Source organism: Strix uralensis, chromosome 23 (genome assembly GCF_047716275.1).
Source record: "Strix uralensis isolate ZFMK-TIS-50842 chromosome 23, bStrUra1, whole genome shotgun sequence".
Taxonomy (NCBI): domain Eukaryota; kingdom Metazoa; phylum Chordata; class Aves; order Strigiformes; family Strigidae; genus Strix; species Strix uralensis.
Window position 1 is genome coordinate 7347028 of NC_133994.1, and position 20301 is coordinate 7367328.

General features: G+C 46.5%; 2 protein-coding genes across 4 annotated transcripts in view; one reads left to right on the top strand and one right to left on the bottom strand.

The window, feature by feature from the left end:
• CAPZB (capping actin protein of muscle Z-line subunit beta) overlaps positions 1–11454 on the top strand; it is a 61019-nt gene extending 49565 nt beyond the window's left edge. Inside the window, exons 7-10 of one of the 2 annotated variants that reach the window (XM_074892703.1) lie at positions 6516–6581; positions 7832–7908; positions 9189–9301; positions 11204–11454. In XM_074892703.1, coding sequence (XP_074748804.1) covers positions 6516–6581; positions 7832–7908; positions 9189–9291 — 246 coding nt within the window. In that variant the 3' untranslated portion in view covers positions 9292–9301; positions 11204–11454. The remainder of the gene's footprint in view (positions 1–6515; positions 6582–7831; positions 7909–9188; positions 9302–11203) is intronic. The other variant, XM_074892704.1, reaches the window with a different exon arrangement.
• Positions 11455–15112: 3658 nt separating this feature from the next.
• SLC66A1 (solute carrier family 66 member 1) lies at positions 15113–20254 on the bottom strand. 2 transcript variants are annotated; one of them, XM_074892764.1, is made up of 8 exons: positions 19934–20254; positions 19436–19673; positions 18609–18738; positions 18288–18375; positions 17017–17171; positions 16708–16800; positions 16127–16312; positions 15113–15794 (listed from the first exon to the last, which is right to left on the bottom strand). In XM_074892764.1, exons 2-8 carry the CDS (start codon positions 19603–19605, stop codon positions 15696–15698), a joined length of 921 nt encoding a protein of 306 aa, XP_074748865.1. In that variant the 5' UTR covers positions 19606–19673; positions 19934–20254; the 3' UTR covers positions 15113–15695. The 2 variants fall into 2 exon arrangements, with proteins under 2 accessions (XP_074748865.1, XP_074748864.1); XM_074892763.1 differs by having other exon boundaries at positions 19809–19950.
• Positions 20255–20301: the final 47 nt, after the last annotated feature.

A 20301-nucleotide genomic window follows, 5' to 3' on the forward strand; every position in this document is an offset into this window, starting at 1 on the left:
CACTCTCTAAGCTTTAGTGGGGAGATTCATGCTTCTGTCATCATTTTAACAGCAGATCATTTAATTCATATGTGATGCATTAAAGCAGGGGCCTGCTTCCAATGTAACTAACCATAAAAAAGCCACTGGGGTAATGATGCACTGCTTCTGCACAAACAATGGAAACTCGAGGTTCAGAATTTAGCTTTGGGCCGGAGATTTTCTGTTTGACATATAGCAGGCTTAATGGGACAGGCTTCGTCAGAATCCACGGCAGAAAGCTTAAATCTCCATGCTGCCTTGAGGTATGCTATGTGAGGAGAAGCTGTTTGTCCTCAGTCTAGCTACAGCTAAATAAGTGGCTAAACTCTTTGAGTGCAAGGCTTTTACTTTGCTGTAAATCCAGTTTGCCACATCACCTAAGGACAGCAGGTTTTATTTTTACTTTTTGGAAGGCTTTTTAGACAGTCTGCAGCAAACTTAGGCACTGAAAGTAGGTTTTAGTTATCTCTCAAAGGGTATGTTATAGTTATACCTTGACGCTATGGGTAAGCTGATGTCCTAACCATCATTTTGAAATAATTTTGTCCACGATAAATAGTACATGGTTTTGGTCAACTCAATATTTAAGCTACTTGACCACCTTTGATCCTAAAATGTGAATAGCAGATGTCCTTGTGTTTCAGTGGAAGCTTTTGAAGTGTTCACAAGCTTTGTAATATCCTGGCTTATAAACTGATGGCAGAGAGAACCTTTCAGTGCTTTGAAAGGGAAGTCTGTTGAGAGCCATTACTTTGAAACCAGTTTCGCCTCGTAGCTGCAAATCGGGTATTTTTCGAGTGATGACTGGAATGATTAACTTGGTGGTCAGGAGCAGGCGCAAAGGAACAGCTAATGTAATGCCTCCGAATTCACCACCTCTGGCAGCCACCGAGAGCTGGGCATGGCTCGCATGGAAATGCTATGGGGGAGCATTTGCAACTTCATATGGAAACACTTGCTCAGTAATTCCCCTTCCTAATGTCTGCAGATTACACTCGGTGCGAGTAATCAAGCAATCCTATTTGTTCTTCTGTGAATGGACAGCGTGGTAGAGCTGAACTTGGATCTAGAAGTAAGAGTCTAGAAATAGCTGTTCTCTGCTGTCATTTCCTATTGGTGAAATATTGTTGCCCTGCATCAGACACAAACATAGGTTTTTCTGTTGTCTTTGTCAAGACTATTTGGAAAAACTTGTCTTTCCATTTCTTGAATATCCCCAGACTCTTGTCTGGGCTGCCGCTTGTCTACAAGGCTCCCACTTAGGCTGTTCCTAAATGTTGCACTGAATTTCTAAGAATAATTTTTTCTCTCTCTCTCTCTAAAACACTGTGTATTTGAGTATTCTTACACTTGGCTTGGGGCCATGTGATGTTTGTTACGTTCTGGATAGATACTACTTAGAGGTCATGTCCCTAGCCCATGTCTGCTTTAATGTCATATGTGGAGAACTGACATATCTCTTGATTCACTGAACTACTTTTTTTCAGTGGTTTTCCCAAAGCAGGTTTTCACGGAGTTGTCTCTGTCTTTGTTTATAAGGAGTAAGTAACTGTACAAGCCTTTTACATTTGTAAGTGGACAGAATAAGGAAGGTGAGGGAGAGACATGGTAGGCAGAGGACTCGGCCTGTTTTGGGAGGTTGAAAACCTCCTTTGTGTTAAGTTTAACTTATTTTGAAAACCACCAGGTACAGTGAGAACTTCAGGCTTTTGCTTTATCAGTTCAGTTATGGAAGTTTCTTTTAAAGAGCTGGAGTTAGACTAATTGAAATAAAATGTCATGTGATGTGTTTTGAACGGAGTTTTGGGTTTGGGTTTAAAATGTAGGATGTCAGATTCTGTCCTGATCCAATAGAGAAATGTGTTTATATTCACACACAAGTATACAACACAAACCCATATGTATTGTAATATATATTTCTTTACATAATTTATGTATATGCATAATATATCTGCATGTGTAAACTTTTATCATGAGAGGATGAGAAAAATTCTTAGCCAGCTCCATGCATGTAGGATTCATAGATCATAATTTTGGCCTGAAAACTGAGGGAGAATTAAAGCTTAAGTGACATCTTCCCATTGGACACTTTGTTGAAGCATCCTTTGGTATGGAAGAACACTTGTCTTTTTGCCTAGTGAAGGTTTGGTTCTAATCTTTAGCAATATATGTTGTTATACGTAAATGCTGACACAGTGTACGTAGCCATCTCTGTTTTGACTCCAGAGGATGTACAGAAGAACTTTTTGGTGGAACTGGAAGGAGAAAGCTGATTTAATTTTTTTTTCCTTTTTTCCTGTTGCTATCACCCTCCCCCAAGAGGCATGCAATGTCAGATAGAGAACTTCTGTATTTACAGTTGCCTAAACAAGGGTGCTCTTCCAGACAGTCTGTTCTGGAGACGAGCCTGGATGCAACTCAAGAACTCGGGAGTGGAAGCACCACAGGCCAGGCTGGAGAAAGTACCTCCCAGCTCACGTCTGACACTGGCAGGCTTCAGTCAGTACAGGGACTGAGGCTGGACTTCAGAGAGGGAAGGAGTGACCAGCGTGTTATATGCAGTCTGCCTTCATGAGGGGCTGCAGATGGAAGTGCTGTACATCTGAGAGGAAAGGACAGGCCATGCTACCTTCAATTTACAACAAAGGGAGCAATGCTTGCAGGGAAATGAAAAATGCCAGCAGCTTTTCAATTACCTTGCACGTTCTCCAGTGACTGCAGGTAACTCCCACCCCCGTCCTGATTCAAGCCAGATGCTTGGCGGATGATTTTCTCTGACAGACCTTAGGGTCCCGTCCTCTGTGTGTACATTGGAATTACTTGTGTCGTTTGCCATGGCACTGTATTGCTTTGGCTGAATTTTGAGTTTTCATTAGGCCGCACTTTTATTTAAGGTAAGAGCAGCTGTATGATCCTGTTTCATTTTATGCAAAGTAGATGTGGCCTTCCCGTTTTCTGGCAAATAGTCAAAACTGCACTTTGTTGGACAGATTTCTGGAGCCCCTTTCTTAAAAGCAAGACTAACAGGTGCCTTCTTGGGATAATGTTGCGCACAAAGAACCCGTGTGTGTTTCCTAAGCCAGGATGGACATTGTGAGGAAGCGCAAGTTTGCTGAGAAAGAATTTGGCTCAAAACCTATAGTTTATTTACATACGGAGGTGTGGGAAGGGGAGGATATAAAGTTGTAGGGGAAGCAAAGCCTGGGATTTCAGATTAAAGCAGCACAGATGTGCGTTGATTTTCATACTTGAAATGCTCGTTAGCGAAGGTGGAACATTTTGCAGAGCTGGAGGAAGGCTGGTCTGTTGCAAACTGAGCTCTCCCTGCATTCAGGAAGATGTGCCCTGTGATGTATTACTGCTCAATAAAACACCAGCAGAAACATTCTGCTATTTATCATAATAGGTAAATCCTCCGAGGCTTGTGCTCTGCAATTAGGAGAGTCATATATTTTCATCAAGTTGAGCTTTCATGTAAAGGCCTATCCCACCGACTTCCAGATGTTGTAGCATTAAGTGGGGTGTTGGGGAGTGTTTTTCTACCAGAGGCATCTTCAACTTGTAGCTGTCACGATCCTTAAGCTCCCCCTCAGCAGTTGTCCAGTTTCCTGGAGGCACTGTCTCTTTAATTGTTAATTGATTAGTATTTTGGGGTGCAGAGGATAGCAGAGATGTACTGAACTGTAATTGTCTGGGAAATTATTTCTGCTTCACACGAACATATGGATTTTACAGTGGTTCAGTTATGTAAGAGCTGCTTTAGAAAAAGAATTGAGCACGTGTATGGACTAGTGGCATAGAGAGCTGATGCAGCACCCCCGGACTCGCTCGTGGTTTGAATACACGGTTTGGTGAAGGATATGGGATACCTTTGGTTACACTGCTTAGAGTAAATATACATGAAGGCCATGAAAGGATGAGGTAAGTTCTCAGCTGATTTGTGGAGCTTGCAGCTTTACAGAAAGCCCACAACCTTCATTTATCTAGTTACAGTTTAAAGCAAGCATTGGAGAGAGAGGCCAAATTTTGCCTCACTGATATCCAAATAATTCCACATATTTTCCACCTGGAGACTTAAGTCTGCCCACTGCCTGTGGCTTGGGAGCCTTTGGCTCGCGTTGGTCTGTTTGTGTTTCATTAAAGAGATTTTCATGTTGCTCTGTGGCCAGAGCAGCTGTGGATGTTGCCGTTAGTTCTTCAGAGCAAAATGGTGGATGAGTTTCCTTCTTATCTTTCTAGTATTTTTAGACGCTTTCATGATGAACCAAAGTGTTTATCCAACTTAAATTTATCTCTTCGTATTAACTCTTCTTCCAAATAACATTTACAGAAAGCCCAAACAGCTGCTATATTCCTTGCAGGAAACATCCGAAGTGACCAGCCAGCCATCAAGAGCTTAATATACCCAGAAGAATGAGTTTCCCTCTGAGTCAGACTTGCAGCAGATGGCTGGGGAAATGAGGCAAGGAAGCCAGGCAGCATATCTCTCGAAGAGGAGAGGAGCGACTGAGCCATGTAGATTGGATTTGGCTCATTCTGGAGCGTTAGGTTTTTGGCTGAGTTCAACAGCAGATGGGGAGTGACAGTGGGAAGATGAGCTGCTTGTTAACATCAACTTACAGAATGGAATTTCCCCTCAAAGTAAATTAACCCCTTTATTTAAGCAGCTATAGGCTTTCTGCATAGGTCTGTGCAGTAACAGCCACCGGAAGGAACCTTTAAAAATCCCAACAACTCTGCTGTTTGTATAACATGGCTGCTTACTGACTCTGAACTCCATTAAAACAGCCTCTCGTAACATCTGGGCTTCTATAGCATATAAAAATGTTTTCCTTCTGGCAGCAGTTTTTATGGAGATGTAATAATATACATTTTGCAAAAAAAAAAATTCTATTTTCAGATTTTGCTTCTTACCAATGAGCTTGGCCTGTCCAGGTGTGGAGGAGGCGCAGTAGGGAGCCTGTGGAAGTAAATGACCCACTGCCAACTCCCCGGCTGCCCCAGATTTGGTCAATTTGCTGATAGTTCCCAAACCCACTGTAACATGTATATGTGTGTTTGCATAGTTCAGATTTATATTCTCCCTCTACTGCAACTGGATCCGTTCTCCAGGCAGTGTGTCTCCATTACATGTAAACAGTCTGACTGCAATCTAAAGGAAAAATTAAACGTCCTTGTTCTCTTTCTCCCCCTCTTCTAGGTTATCTTTTGCCTTCAGGCTTCCAACTAAATTACATGCTTCCCCAAGCCTGTTAGAGACTTGGCTTATTAGAAGAAACCTGTAGCTGGCCCAGATTTTTAAACTCTACCCTGAGGGAGGGATATGAACAGATGGATAAGAGAATTCAGTGAGATTAGTAAAAGCCTTTGAAGACTGTTCTTCCCACTACATTCTTCTCCCAGTTTTGTTTTCATGCCATCTCAGCACATCTTGTATCAGTTGAGGTTCCTGGGACTGATGTTCATTGTTCAACAGCTTGTCCATGTCTAGCCAGAATTTTCATCTCAAGAACTGGGGAAGATGGTCTTTTCCCCAGCATAGATCATGGATGGTCAGCCATGGCCTCTGGATGGACATTATAGGAGGCAAAGTCAGATGAAATAAAGCAAGTATTGCTGTAGTACCAGCTCCCAGTTTTTGATCTCAGTGATGAAAAATCTTGCCTAGTTCAGGTACCTGTCTCCTATTCAGATACTATGCTAAGAGCATGGTAGCATTATACATTTAAGTTGATACAACTCTGAATTTCTCCTGCAAAAAGCAGTCTGCTGCTTTCCCCCCATACTTACTGCTTTGTACTTCCTTCCCCCTAATAGCCAAATGTTGGTTCAGCTTTTTGGTCTAAAAACAAAGAACCACTACAAACTGTCAGATTTCTCTTTCCATATTGTTTCAGTAGTTTAAATCATCACCAGTCTTGCAGGTAGTTGTCGGTTTTGTATTCTCTGCACCTTCCCTCTCTACTGGAAGGTAAGTAATACCTAAGGTGTCTTTTGCCAGGAGATCCTGAAAATGGAGACTGTGTCCCACGTGTGGTCGGAAGTAGCGTTTGAGATGAAGATTAAAAGAAGCAGCTGTTTTTGCAGGGATAGTTCACAGCTGTTAAACTGACAGCACCATCCTTGTGTGCATCTCATCAACAACAACCTTGTTTTCATATCCACATGCTGTGCTTCGTGTCGTGGTACAAGTTCACTATCTCCTGCAGCCCCTTAGTAGGTAGGGAATGACAATTTTGTAGTGCCTGTCTACACCCGGGGGTTTATTTTGATTCATGGTTTTTATTACACTACGTTTCTGTTATCAACATGTGAGCCTTTGTCAAGTTCTGGGAATTTCTCCGTATGTTACTAGTCTGTTTGCACATTGAAAGAGTAGTTACTCCAGGATTTTGAGACCCACTTCTTCCACCCCTTCTTTCGATAAGGAAAGCTGTCGTGCATCTACCACCAGATTTCCATGTGACCAGTGGGCCTGTATCTTTTCTTTCTAGATGGAGAAAGATGAGACTGTGAGCGACTCCTCTCCACACATAGCCAATATCGGACGCTTGGTAGAGGTAAGCGCTGTGACGCCACCACAGCTTGAGCCTGCTGCAGGTTCTCTTGGTATATTTGGTCCCGAGTCTAAGAATTCTGCTGTACGCTTGCTTTTGTCTTTACAAACAAGTTACCTATTCATATTGTACCGAGTCTAATGGTGCTCATGTTGTTGCTCAGTGTTTGATGCCTCAGTACTCCTCCTATATCATGTCTTCTAACAGTTTGTATACATAAAAACTCCAGTCTGCATTTTGTCTCCTCATTACAGCAATAACCTTCCTGTAAAATAAGTGCTCCTTTCCTCAGAATTAACCATTTCCCACCCCCCTGACACTACAGTCGCTTCTGGGCTGAATTTTTTAAAGTCAGGTTGTGTAATATAGAACTGTCCCTCTAACTGGAAGTTCAGTGTGTATCAAGTGCTTATTAAATCCTCTAGAATTGGTTTTAGCATTTGACTTTATGGCAGCTGTCAGTCGTGTAGCTCAGCATGATGAGTGGAGGATGTGACTGTTAGCTGCTCAGAAGGGTGCTACACCAGTCTGCTCTGCCTATGCACTGTCCTGTATGAAGATGTTCTCGATTTCCTTGATCTTCATAACCACTTTGGCAAGAGAGGAGGAAATTCTCAACTAACATAGACTATAATGCTTTTTTTAAAGGAACTGGGAAATGAAAGGAAGGCAGGTACTTCCTTTTTGATCCCTTTTCTAAGTTTTTGGCTTGAGTGAAAGCGAGCTAAAGAAAAAGTGCTACGTATTTACAAGATCTTTCTCAAAACTGTTTGCCATGTGGTTTTAATGAACGAGTTGCCAGCTCAAAAATTCAGGGGAACCCATAAGCACAAAACTATTGACCTGTTGGTTATTCTAAGTGGCTGACTTGCCACTTACAGTCTGTTCAGTGCCAGGACATTACAGAGTGAGGCTGGGATGAAATGCGTTTTCCTTTTCTGCAGCCAAATGCAGGAAAAACTGATAGCTGGATAGAAAGTGCCCTCTTGTGGTCCAGACCGACGTCGTCTGTAAAGCCTAGAGAAATTAATAGGGAGGAGAGGACAGGAATAAAGCTAAGCCTTTATTTCTTTGATAAGAACTGGGAGATAGGGTCATACTGCCTTCTGTGAGAATTTAAATAGTAGGAATAACGGTGGGTTGAACTGTGCTGTTCAAGATGAACACATCCAACGCACGGAAGAGTGTAAGTGCACTGTTCCTGAAAACAGCTGACGTGACTGAAGATCTGGTTTCTTTTTTTTTTTTTTTAGGACATGGAAAACAAAATCAGAAGTACACTGAATGAGATTTATTTTGGAAAAACAAAGGACATCGTTAATGGGCTGAGGTAAGGGGCTCTCCAGCTGCCTATTGGATCCCCTTTGCTTCCCTCTGTTCCCCTGCAGTGCCTGTGGTACTGTCCCCAGCCCAGCATTGATCTGCTTTTGTTTGCTGGAACTCCCCTTGCCTACACAAAGTCTTTTCACGTCCCTAATTGTTCACCTCGCTGTGCTTGGAAAACATTATTTGTTGTGTGGAGTTTAGGGAACGCTTCTACCTCATAACTGTAGAAATTTGAAGCAATGTTTTAATCCCTTCTTCCCTTGCCAGGAAGAAAATAGTCCAATTAGCAGCACTTACATTTCAGAATTATTTTTAATTAGGAGTTTTATTCTTCACAGTCCTGAAAGTTGTACTTAAATTCTGACTTCACTTTCTACTATTCTTAAAAACAGTCAGCGGGTCCCAGAATTAAATCATGACATTAGTGGTTTGCGGTATTTAGACTTTGTTTTAAATTCTGTCTTTTCTCTCAACACCGCTGGTCAAAATACAGTGTACTAGAACAGATTAAATGACTAAACCCCCTGTGCCTTTCTGTAGGGAAACTGTACAGTACTTTTCAACCCCTGCTCATTTCTGGTCAGGAATTTTACATAGAAATCCCAAGCTGGTAGTTCTGATGCTCGTAGAAGAAAGTACAGAACTGTGATGCCAAATCATTTCGCTTTAAACTGCAGATAGACCTCCTAGTACACAGTGATAATGTAGAATAAACAAATGGCACAAATAAGTACACTGCTGTTCTCTCGTGTACTGAGATGTGAAAGAAGATAGAATAATGGTGCTAATTAAATATTTGTTCTGCCGCCTTAGCAGCATGGGCAGAGGGAGTTGGCAGTATCTGAGAAAGCAGCTGTTCTGGGATTTTTTTGCAAACCCCAGCTTTCATAACAGGCCTCTATTTTCATTTGTGGTGTGCAGGGGTTTAGCCAGGAAGCATTTATTAACATTAAAAGGAACTATGTAATACAGTCTTTTTTCCTTGTGAACATTGCCTTAAGCTTTTGTAATTGAATCTATTTCCTGTGTCTCCCCATTGCTCAGTTTGAGTCATGGTACTTTGTGCATCAGTGAGATGATCTGCTCAGAACTGGTAACACACAGAGCATCTGGCTTTGGCGTTTCCTCTGGCCCTTTTCCTGTCTCTCCTAACCTGTGTATTTACACTTATTCTTCCTGAGTGTGCTCCTGGTGGTTTCCAGAATGACCAGCTCTGTGTTACTGAGTTCTTCTGACTCTTCTTTTCCCTGTTTACTTCCCTCGTTTCTAAACTGCTCTCTGTAGATCTATTGATGCTATCCCCGACAACCAAAAGTATAAGCAGTTGCAGAGGGAGCTTTCTCAAGTGTTGACCCAGCGCCAGATCTACATCCAGCCTGATAACTAAACCAATCCAGGTACCCCCTGCCTGTGAGGTGTGACAACCAGCACTAAACCAGGACTCACCCAGCCAAGACCTCTGCATGATAACTGAGACCGGAACTAACCCCTAACTCCCGCAGACTGATAAACGACATTTGATCCGTGTTTCACCCAAGGGTTATTTCTTAATACGGCCAACTAAATGCTGTGATTTTTATTTTAAATGTTACTCCACCCCTTCCCCCCATTTGAAATATCACGCTCTGAAATGTGGCAGGATTTACCACTTTGCACTCTAGCTTGGGAGCAAGAAAGGAGCACGTGGTCACATACCCAGAGTGATGTTAGCTTGGACTGATTCGATCCAGGAGCTGTGGGACTTGGTCCCTTGTGCACCATCAGTTTTTTCCAGCTGTGGTGCACCACCTCAATGAAGAAACTCCCTGTAATCTTAGCGTCCTCCCTGCAGAAAGGAATGAAATCTTGGAAGTCTCACAGTTTTGAAAAAAAATGACTGGTACTTCCTGTGACTTCTGAGTAAATGCGAGCTCACCCCACACGCACATCCCCTATTTGCCTGGTGTATCTTGAATTTCCTTGGAGCTTGAAATCCGGTCCTGCTCAAGCTCTACTGAAAGCTTTCTAGCCTCCACTTGCTTGTGCTCTGCACAGCCTCTAAAGGGGTTTGTTCATACGCTCTCGTTTGCTCTGGAGCTCCGAATGTCCAGGACGCATGGCAGTGACTAACCCTGAGCCCGTTTAACCTTCCACTCCAGTTCATAATGAGTTACAGATGGTGTCTTAAACACGTTAAGCTGACGAAGGGGAAAAATGCACTATTTGTTGATAGTGGCCAAGAACCACTTCTTTGGCCTGTGACAAATGCAAATATAAAATGTATATATTTTTATTAAAGCAGCGGAAGTCTCCAGAGACAAGAGAATGGAAATACTGTTATAAAACTGTTAGGAAAATGACTGACACAAAGAGCAGCCTTGTTTACAGGAGACAGCATCCAGGCAAAATAAGGTAGCTTGGAGTACGGAAAAGGGTGTGAAATATGGTTTATGTGGGGATGAATCCTACCAAACTGTATCCTAACCACTTCTCTGTGGTAGCAATTCCTGAAAAGTCTAGTATTGTTATTCTGTCCGTGATCATACACTTAAGAGGGCTTTTTTTTAAAAGTGGAAATTTCTTATTGTACCGTTGAAAATGGAGGTTCCTCCACAACCATCTTAGAGGGCAGTGAGCCAAGATGACTTCTGAAAGAGGCAGCTTTTCTTCTGTAACCAAACTTTGAGCAAAAGAGAACCCCTGCAATAATCTTGCTGACAGTATCTCTGTTCTTCTTCGGCTGCTTTGATTCACGAATTACTCTAGGTAAGGTACAAACTGGAAAAGCAAATTCGAGAGCAGAAACTGGCCGCTTTTCCCCCTGGTGAATACACTGGAGGGAAGTTTTGACGTGGCTGCTCAACCCTGGGTGAACAGTCTGCAAAAAGGTTCAGGAGCTCCCCTGGCCCGGCCCTGTTGATGTTCGTGGGTAGAGGCTGGATTTTCTTGCCTTCCCCTCACGGTCATGTGGAGAGCGAGAGCGCTAACACCCTTCGCTGGTGCTACACTGGGGTTTTTCCAATCTGTCACGTAAAAAAAATTGGGAATCTCCCTCCAGCAACTGGAGGCTGAGCGGAGCTTCTGGGGAAGCGTGTCTTTTGGTGCCATCCTTGCTAGAGTGAATTTTGCTTTGATATACTCCCTGAAGTGTTCACTTTGCCTTCTGCTTTCCGGATTAAAACAGGCAAGCTGAGTTTTGTTTCCTCTAAGCCTGGGTTGAGGTGCTTCTCCTTCCTCTTGACTCACATGCCAGGAGAACTGTTAAAAACACCTTCTCTCGAACGCATCGCCTCTGACTTGCGTTTCCTTCTTCCCCGCAGGTCTGTGCAGACTTTTGCAGACAAATCAAAACAAGAAGCTCTTAAAAACGACCTGGTGGAGGCTTTGAAGAGAAAGCAGCAAAGTTAAAATACTCTTCATGCTAACAAGACATGCCATGCACTCGTTAGATTCCTTTCTTAGAAAACTCATCCCCCCCCTTGCCCTTTTCTGTTACGTCACGTCACGATTTGCATTCAATACTATCCATGCAACGCCATCTTCTCCCCATGAATAAAGCTGTACAAACTTTTTCAGTCTCTGAGGCCTACTTTGCACCACATTTTACTATTGAGACCTTAGGCTATGTTTCTGTAGAAGTCCATGTATTTTTTTTTCCCCCCCTCTTCCACCCTCCCCCATTTATATGCATAAACACAGATCATTGTTTGTCTTTTCCTCCCCACCCCCTCCTGCCTTTTGTTACATTGGTGTAAAAAATGTAAAACAAAAATTTATTAAATACTGTGGTGTGTGAAAGAGGAAGAACTGGAAAAAAAAAATCTATTCCACGTATGTTTGGGGGCTGGGCACAGGGGATGGCTGGTGGGAGGGAGGGAAGAGAGGGTGTTTCCTCGGTGTTGTACTATACTGACTAAACCAGATTTGCAAGGAGACGTTGATTAGGAGACCTGCTGAAAGTTCTGCTCTTCTATAGCCTGGTTCCAAGGCGCTTTTCTGTCAATTTTTATGGAATGCAAAAGGGGTTTTTTTGTTTTGATTTTGTTTTTTGTAAAGCTTAAATTGAATCTACATCTGATACTTGAGCCTCCATACTAAAAAAAAAAAAAAAAAAAAAAAGAAAAAAAAAGACTAAAAAAATAAAATAAAAAAAAATCCCAGGAAGCAGTGTGTGTGCAGTTGGTGTCCTCCTTATTTCTCTTTCCTTCTTTGCAGTGTTACCGGGGGTTTCCTTTGTAGCAACTCCAGCAGTCATCCTGGCTGCAGGTAGGCAGCCGTGTGCTTGGAAACAAAGACAAACACCAAGTTCAGCCCTAAGCCAAAGGGCTGCTGGACTACATGGCCACAGAAAGCTTTTTTTTAAATTATTTTTTCTTGCATCCAGGTTAGCTGACAGGTCTTTGTTTTAAAGAGGGTGTGATGTATGGCTGTGTTACTTGTGGGCCTGCTGCGCGTCCGAGGTGCTGGCACCGGGACGTTGGGGTCCTGCTGCTGGGAGGGATGCGCCAGGCATCCAGCAAACACGAACAAGATGTATTTGGAGGAGAAAGATGAGTCCAGCTTTACCAGGTGTGTTAAAAATAGTCTGGGGAGAAACCTGTGTGTTGAAACTCTGCGGTGGGCAGAGGGGAGGCGTTTCGGCTCCCTTGGCAGTTTGAGGTGGCTGGTTCCAACTATCGATGTTCACCCAAAAGCTGCTTCTTTGCTTGATCCCTGTGTGATTTGTGAACCTTGTCCAGACTTTCCCCGTCTTTAAGCCCTTGGTGGCCAGAGGGACCTTGCGCAGCGTCAGGTCCTCTGCCTCCTTCCACGTGCTTTGGTTATAACTGAGAAAGCAAATACCTGCTGGGCTCTTCCTGCACGTGGCCGCTGGAATTAGCCTTCGGGTGAACCTATGCAAATGGAGACTGTTGGCATTAATACTGATTAACACGCTCTAATTTTGCTTTTCTAATGTGACCTGTTCCACATCCAGACATCTGCAGGTGATTACGGTCCCGTGCCGGAGTATTTACCCGGGGGCCTCCGGTCCGTGACGCAGCTCCTGCGGGACACGCGCTGGGGAGAGGCGCACACGTGCCTCAGAGCTGGGACCCCCCAGGGGAACACGCTGAGGTTCTGTCGGCAGCGTCTCTTGGTTCTGCCCTAGGAAAAACCTTTTTTAAAGTTGGAGATAAGTGTGCGTGAACTCTTGAAGCTCGGGAAGGAGCGTGTCAGCCCAGGAGGGGGGAGACTCGCGGTTCCTCTCGCCTGTTTTCAATTGTCGCGTGCTGAAGTTTTTTTGGGGGGAGGTTGTTTTCCTTCTCCAAAGCCATCTTGGTGCACACAAGCCAAAAATGGAAGCATCTCATCTCAGATAAATTTAACGTGTGGGTTTGGGGTATGCACCCTCAGCACACGTGTGCAGGGGGATGCCCTTTCTGCGGAGCGGTCGTACACAGACGAGCTGCAGGATCAATGCAGCCACAGCAGCAGTTTATTCCTCTTTCTCTTCTCGAAGTGGTGTAACCTGGTAGTTTGGGTGCTAACCTCCAGCTTTGGCTTGGCTGCTACAGCCCCGAGCCTACCACCGAGTTATGTTTAGTGCTTTGGGACAAGTGGTTTCTGGTCCGTGCCCTTCCTGGTTTAACACTTGCCTCTGCGAAATCTTAAATTGCAGGCTCTTTTGGGGACGGGGCTGTATTACAGTCTCAGAGGGACGATAACCTCAGCGAGAGCCTCTTTGCAACACGAATTTCCATCCACCACCACCTCGATGGCTGCTGGCGTCTAAATTCCATCTGCCAAATGCAGCTGCTTGCCTTGCTTCATCTTACCTACCTGAGTAAGTCAACTTTGTATTTAATCTGTGCTTTGGATACACCTGTGGGAACAAACTATATTATATATATTTTTTTTTTACCTGCTTATGTTATCTTCTTTGTCTAGCTTTAAGAAAAGCCCTCGGTTAGTCGGTACGTGGCAATTATTTAGTGTTGTGAATGGCAGAGACGAGGCTCTTCATTTCCACAAGGTAGTTGTGCCTAATCCCATCCTATCCCTCAGCCATAGGTCAGCTTAGTAAAGCCAGCTCTCAGTAAACCTACCCTGCCTTCCCCAGCACTTCAGGGCTGAGCTAGCAAAGATGAGCCAAGGTTAAAAACCACTCCTTTAATAAAACCAAGCCCCAGGGTCTTTATTTGTAATAAATAGGTACTGAGGTCTAATGAAGCTGCACTTTCTATCTTGCTAGGAATCTGCTCATGATTTGTATTAGTACTGGATATGAATTTTCTGCAATTCTTAGGGAAAAAGAGCAGAGGAAACCCTGCTGCTGTGAGGATGGGGAAGAGACAAGCAGCCCCATCGGCCACAAGAACTGTGAATTAATGGAGTGAAAAAGCCACCAGCTTTGTTGAGGGGGGTCAAAGAACCTGGAAAAATAATAATTCTGAAAACAAATGGCTCAGCTCCAAATGCTGGCAAGGACTAACGGCATGGGACTGGCTGAAGAATCATAAATTAGTGGCAATAGAGCTAAAAGGGGCGCAGAGCGGGGTGCTGCAGGGGTGGGCAGCGGGGAAGTGGTGGGGAGAGTAGCTGGAGGGGGAGAAGAAGGGAGCAAAAACAAGAGCTAAGAGTGACTACAAGGAAAGGAAAGGTTTTGTTTTTAAAAGGACAAGTTCGCTTTTCTTGAAGGGCCTACAAGCTTTGGTTGATTTTCTTCTTGCTTGCCCAGTGAGACAGAGCTGCTCCTCCCCAGCAGAAACAGCTCAGCCCAGGGGAGGGAGCCCATGGCACGGGCCGAGGCAGCCAGCTCGGGGCCACGCTGCCGCTCTCCCCTGCCTGCCCCAACGCATCTCTCCTGGCGGGGACGTGGCTTTTTCCCAAACCGCCACTGCTTCCAGTCCTTCTGCCGTCAAGGAGCCACTGTGCTGGTGTGCAGGGCCCCAAGAGGGGGGTCAGTTCATCAACTTGGGGATAAATTCATCAGTGTTGGGAATAAATTCATCAACGAGAGAGGGCGGGACCGAAAAACCTGACTGAGCGGGGAGGCAGCATCTTCTGCCTGGTAACTGTCCAGGCAGCTAACCAGAAAGTGATGGAGCAACTTCCCCAAGAAATCCATGCAATTAAAACGTGGGTGAGGCAAAAAATGAGAAGTTAGAGAAACAGGGACTGTGAGATGCATTAAGAAAGAGGCAGGAGCTGCCAGACGAACCGGCAAAATAAAACCAAAGGAGGCAAGGTGGGGCAAGGACTTGTTTTATAGACGTGTGAGCTGTGCTAATTAAAATAGGTATGTGTGGACCAAAACACTTTGGTTATGCTGCTCCTTCCTCTGAACTGGTTCCAGTCACTGTCATTATCTTCCAGAAAGAGCTCACTGGTGGAGACATGAGGCTCACAGAGGTAAGGGGTGCTTGTGTTCATGACAGGTCGGTCATCTCTGTGTCCCCCCCACAGCCCCTTAGGCTATTCCCACGTTTGCCAGCACTAGGGAAGCTCCAGATCACCCTCGAGAGACAGCAGGTAAAGCAGAAGTGACCGGGCTCAGCTGTGGGGTGTAAAATCAGTGAAGAGCGACCTTTTGAGGTATCAAATAATTCCCTGTTTATCCCGATAACATCATTGGTATCGAAGAGGCACGAGGTCTCTCAGCAGCATCCTCTGCCACTTAGGCTGAGCTTAGCGTCTTAGCAGCACATGTCACCCACTGGCTCAGGTCCTCTTCTCCCCAGAGCCACCAGGACAGAGGGGCTGGTTTGCCTGGCGTTAAGGCCAGATTTTGCATCTGCATCATCCTGTTCTCACTACGGGGCAGGTCCTCTGTCAGCTCTCCAAGCTGTCACCCTGCTCGCCGAGAAGAGCGTCCCTCTCTTCACGGGTACTGGGTCTTCCTCTCCGATAAGCAAGGAACTGGAAGGAGATCTGAGGAGAGGTTAAGGCTCTGCACGCACACAAAGGTGGATTTATGCGACGCGTTGGGTCTCACCGCCTGTAAAAAGGCTGTTTGTGCCAGGAGAGGTGGAAACAGGACAACGAGCTTAATGCAAACAAGGGTCTGAAGCATTCAGCTGTTGCAACACCATAAATTACTCACCGGCACGCGGGTGAGCAAGCGCAGCTCAAAAGCAACCACTGAGTAGCAACAACCCACCCGCTCCCACCTAACCCTGCCTGCCCCGAGACGGGCTCCCTCCCTGCAAAGCCTCGCTGGCGGGATGCGAGCCCCGAGGGCAGCGTTGGCGGGGAAAGGATACAACCACGTCGAGGGACAGGACACCCAGGCTGCCCACCAGCCAGGGGAGGTGGTGCAGGACGTAGTCGCCTTCGCCTTGTCCCGGCTCGGGGTTTTTCAGGAGGACGCTGACGCCGTAGAGCGAGTTCCCCAGCATCACCAGGGCAAAGAGGGAGTAGGAGACCCCGATGGTGGATTTCCTCTTGTACTGGAAGGAGAGGGGCCAGAGAGCGGAGCTTGGGTGCAGCTCTCCAAAATCTCACTAGAAAGTAAGATTAAGCACCCCAAAAAAAGAAGAAAAAAGGTGGTGACTCAACCCCAAGAGCCTTTTAGTTCCCCTTTTGCTTGAAAATAAAGACAAAATGAAAGCCCCACCCTCAAAATATTAGCATGTTAAAGGGAGGGGAGAAAAAAGAATCAGGTTTCGGAGCAGAAACACAGAAAAATAATCCCTTATAGAATGATTAGAGATGGGGACCCGAGACCTCTGAAAAAAGAGGAGGAAGATGATCCCACCGCCCCTCTCCAATTTGAAATCTCAGAAGCCCAGGGGGTTCCCAGCACCCGGCTGCTGCCCTGCCCCGCTCACGATGCAGCACTTACGTTGGTGTAGATCTGGGGGACTCGGGAGCACAGGTAGAGCACGGAGGAGATGGAGCCGATGGTGAAGCCAATGATCTCACTCCTGGTGAAAGGCTGCAAGGCGAGGGGGGGGCCGCAAGCAGGCCCCGTGTTTTCAGAGACGCACTTACCACCCACGCCACGGCTCCATGCGAGGCGGCAGCGGGGCCACAACCCAGCCTCTGACCTCCCCATCTATCCCTCACCCTGCTGAGCATTAAGCAGGATCACATCCACCCCACCAGATGCTTTATCTCCCCCCGCACCACCCAGGTTTAGGGACCAACTCACCTCCGACCCAAGCTCATTCGTGGGAGCAGACAGCAGAGATCTCCCTTTAAACGTGGCCGGGCCCTGCGCCACGGCAGCACCTCTGCCCAGGAAGGAGACGGTCGACACCATCCCCAGGGAAAGGAAGAAGAAGGCTGCGTTGATCGGGGCAGCGACTGCGGGGAATCAAGCAGAGGCTGGTTAGGGAGGGCTCCTCCCTCAGCCCCCAGCACAGCCCAGCAGCCTCTGGTGGGTGCCAGACCCCTCCGGGCAAAGAGACCTTCAAGCTCTCCCTTATCTCTGCGGCGGCACAGCCAGCACTGAGCAACTCGGGCAACAGCTGCCCCGGGTGTTTTATCTCGCAGCGATACGGGCAATTTGTAAGTTATCAGGGAGGAAACTGCTCCTATCTCAGCAGGCTGAGAGCATTTGAGTTTCTTTGGGTTTAGGGCTCTTAAAAATCATCCCCTCCATCCAGCAGCTTTTCACTGTCTTAACTCATAACACTGCACATTCAAATCCCTGCCCAAGCCTTGCTTTGACAACAAGACTTGTATTATATTCTGTAAACAAGCTCTCCAGCATTAAAACAACCTATATAGTTGATGGGCCAAATATCAGTTGGTTTAGTAACTTCAAATGGTTAAATAGTTCTCAAGGGATGCCTGTTTGTAGTTCACAGCTGCAAGGCTAAAAAGTGGATTTTCTCTTGCTGTTTAAGCTTTGCAAGAACTGCGCAGGTTCCCTCTTCACTCCATTTGAACAGGGAGGAACGACTTCATCAAGTCAAGGCTGCCATTAATTGCAAGAGGAATATTGATCCCGAAACGGTCGGAAAACTTCTTTCCCCCCCCGCCCCCATAAAGCGCTGGCCTGAGTCAAGGGTTCTGGCTGTGGTTTCCAGCTCCAAGATGGAGTCACCGCGTAACTGCGGGTAAGTAATTTCTTGCTGTAATGCAACTCACAGGGGGTTTATTTTCAACCTGGACACTGCACATGGCCGTTCGCAAGGGTGTGCAGAAGCCCCAGGCATGGCTGGTAGCTATTTGGCTATTAAAGCTATTAAAGCTTTGGCTTTTAGAGGCGCTCAGTTTATCCAAGAAAAAAAAAAAAACAACAGCAAGCGATGAGGCATCTAATAGGTGCATCAATGCGTCTGCAAAGCATCTCTGCCCCGATGCGTCTCCCCCAGGGACTGCTGCCCCTCCTGGCTCCACAGCCAAGGACAAGCCAGCCTGAAAGACGTGCCAAGGGCAGCGCATGGCCCCACCACCCTCATAACCCCAACTCACATCCTCCGCCCCGGTTCTTCACTTTGTAGTAGCAGTAGAGAGACAGCATCACCAGGTCTGCGAGCACGTAGTAAACAGCTGTGTAAACCTGCAGGGAGAAGGATGAGTAGGTCCCACCTGCAGAACGGCTTCCAGCTGATGCCTGGGGTGAGCCAGCATCCCTGGGAGAGAAGGGAGCATCCGTGGGGGGAGAAGGGAACATCCCCAGGCTCTTTGGGTCTCCAGTTCCCAGTGCTGGATTAAGCAGCACCCAACCCATCCCTCCTCCCTGGAGTTTGGGGTGTTTGGGAGCTGACCCAGCCCCAGCGAGTCGGTTGGTACCTGCAGGGGCAACTGATCCGCCAGGAAGGAACCGATGAGGTTTAGGAGGTCTCCACCCAGCCATCCCAGCAGGAAATATATGGAGAGCGCCCGGTCCATGATGCCCGTTTTACAGGCTTGGTAAAACTGCCTGCAGAGAGAAAGTCGGGCAGGGACACAAACCATAACCCCCGGCTGGTTCAGCGCTACCTGGGAACCATCCCCAGGTTTCCCTGTTGCTCCCACTTGGATTATTTTGCAATTGTCCCCCACCCAAAGCACTCGGGGCGAGGAAAAGCAAAGATTTCCTCTAACAAAGCCACACGCTTCCCTGCAAACCAGCCCCTGTGGAAAGTCCTGCGACCCCCTGGGTGCTCGCAGCAACCCACTGAGCTCAAGCCCTTGTGATCTGTCCCTCGTGCCACGGCAGAAAGCAGTGAGGAGAAGCACCAACTGCAGAAACCGCCTCTCTGGTTACGAAATAACCTCATGATACACCGAGACCGAGCGCGACCCCCAAAGTCCCCTTCTGCCACGGTTGTCTCAGCACTTCCAAGAAGCCCAGAGCTCCTGGAAACATTTCTTCCACACGCATGACCTGCAATGACTGCATTGCAGTTGGCTTACGTGGCTTGGCTACAGCTGCCAAGCGTAATAATAACAATAAAATAACAAACAAGGCTTTGGGGCTGTACCACCTGTTCCCTCTCCTCCTGTCATACCCAAATTTTCCAAGTCCAGATTGCTTTTGCTGGGTAGATTTAATAATTTACGCAGCTTGCGCTTGAAATTTTGATTTTTAGAGAGGAGTGTTGTACCAAGGGAAGGGTTTGGGGAGAGATACTTACGGAAAAGACGCAGCTGCAAAACAGAAGATGGAAACCAGCCCCAGAACGACGCTGGCGATGTCCCGGCCGTCCTGGGCGCATTCGTGGAACACGTCCATCACCCAGCGGGAGCCGTTGGGGCAGGCGGAGAGATTCCCGTGTGGGAGACCCCTCCAGCGCCGCGCAGCCATGGCCCCCGGAGCTCAGCTCGAAGGAGGGGCGTTTATTAGTGTCCAGCAGTGAAACTGTTGGGGTAACGCTGGGGAAAATGCAATAACATGGGAAAAAAATTAAGTAACGCTGGGGAAAATATATTAGGAACAGGGTCACGGTTCTTCCGGCTGCGGCTTGAAGCCGGCTTGTGTTGCAAAAATCTCACTACTGACTAATTCACCTTTACTGGCCTTAATTTCACGTCCGGTGGGATGACCGGACTGGGAAAGCTGCCAGCCCAGCAGGATTTGGCCTGAAAGAAGAAATAAAACCCAACCGGCCCATCCTCGCGGGACAGGGACTTACCTCGCTCGCTGACGGCAGTTTGGAAATTGGCTTTATTTTTTTCTTTGGAAAAATCACTGCTTTTTCAGGAACTTGTTCTGTTTTCAACTCCGTTGCTTCTTCAGAAACTGGCTGCGTTTCCTTTGCAGAGCTGCTGCTTTTTCTGAAACTTGCTGGTTTTCTTCCAAATCAGCTGCTTTTTCGGGAAGTTGCTGGGAGTCTTTTTGTAAATCTGCTGCTTTTGGGGGAAATTACCTCGGATTTTTGAAAACCGGCTGCTTTTTCAGAAACTTGCTGGGTTTTTTCGCAAACCTGCTTTTTAGGAGACTGACCGTTTTTTGGTGTAAATCTCCCCAGTTTTCGGAGCCGCCGCTCCCACCCGGCGGGGA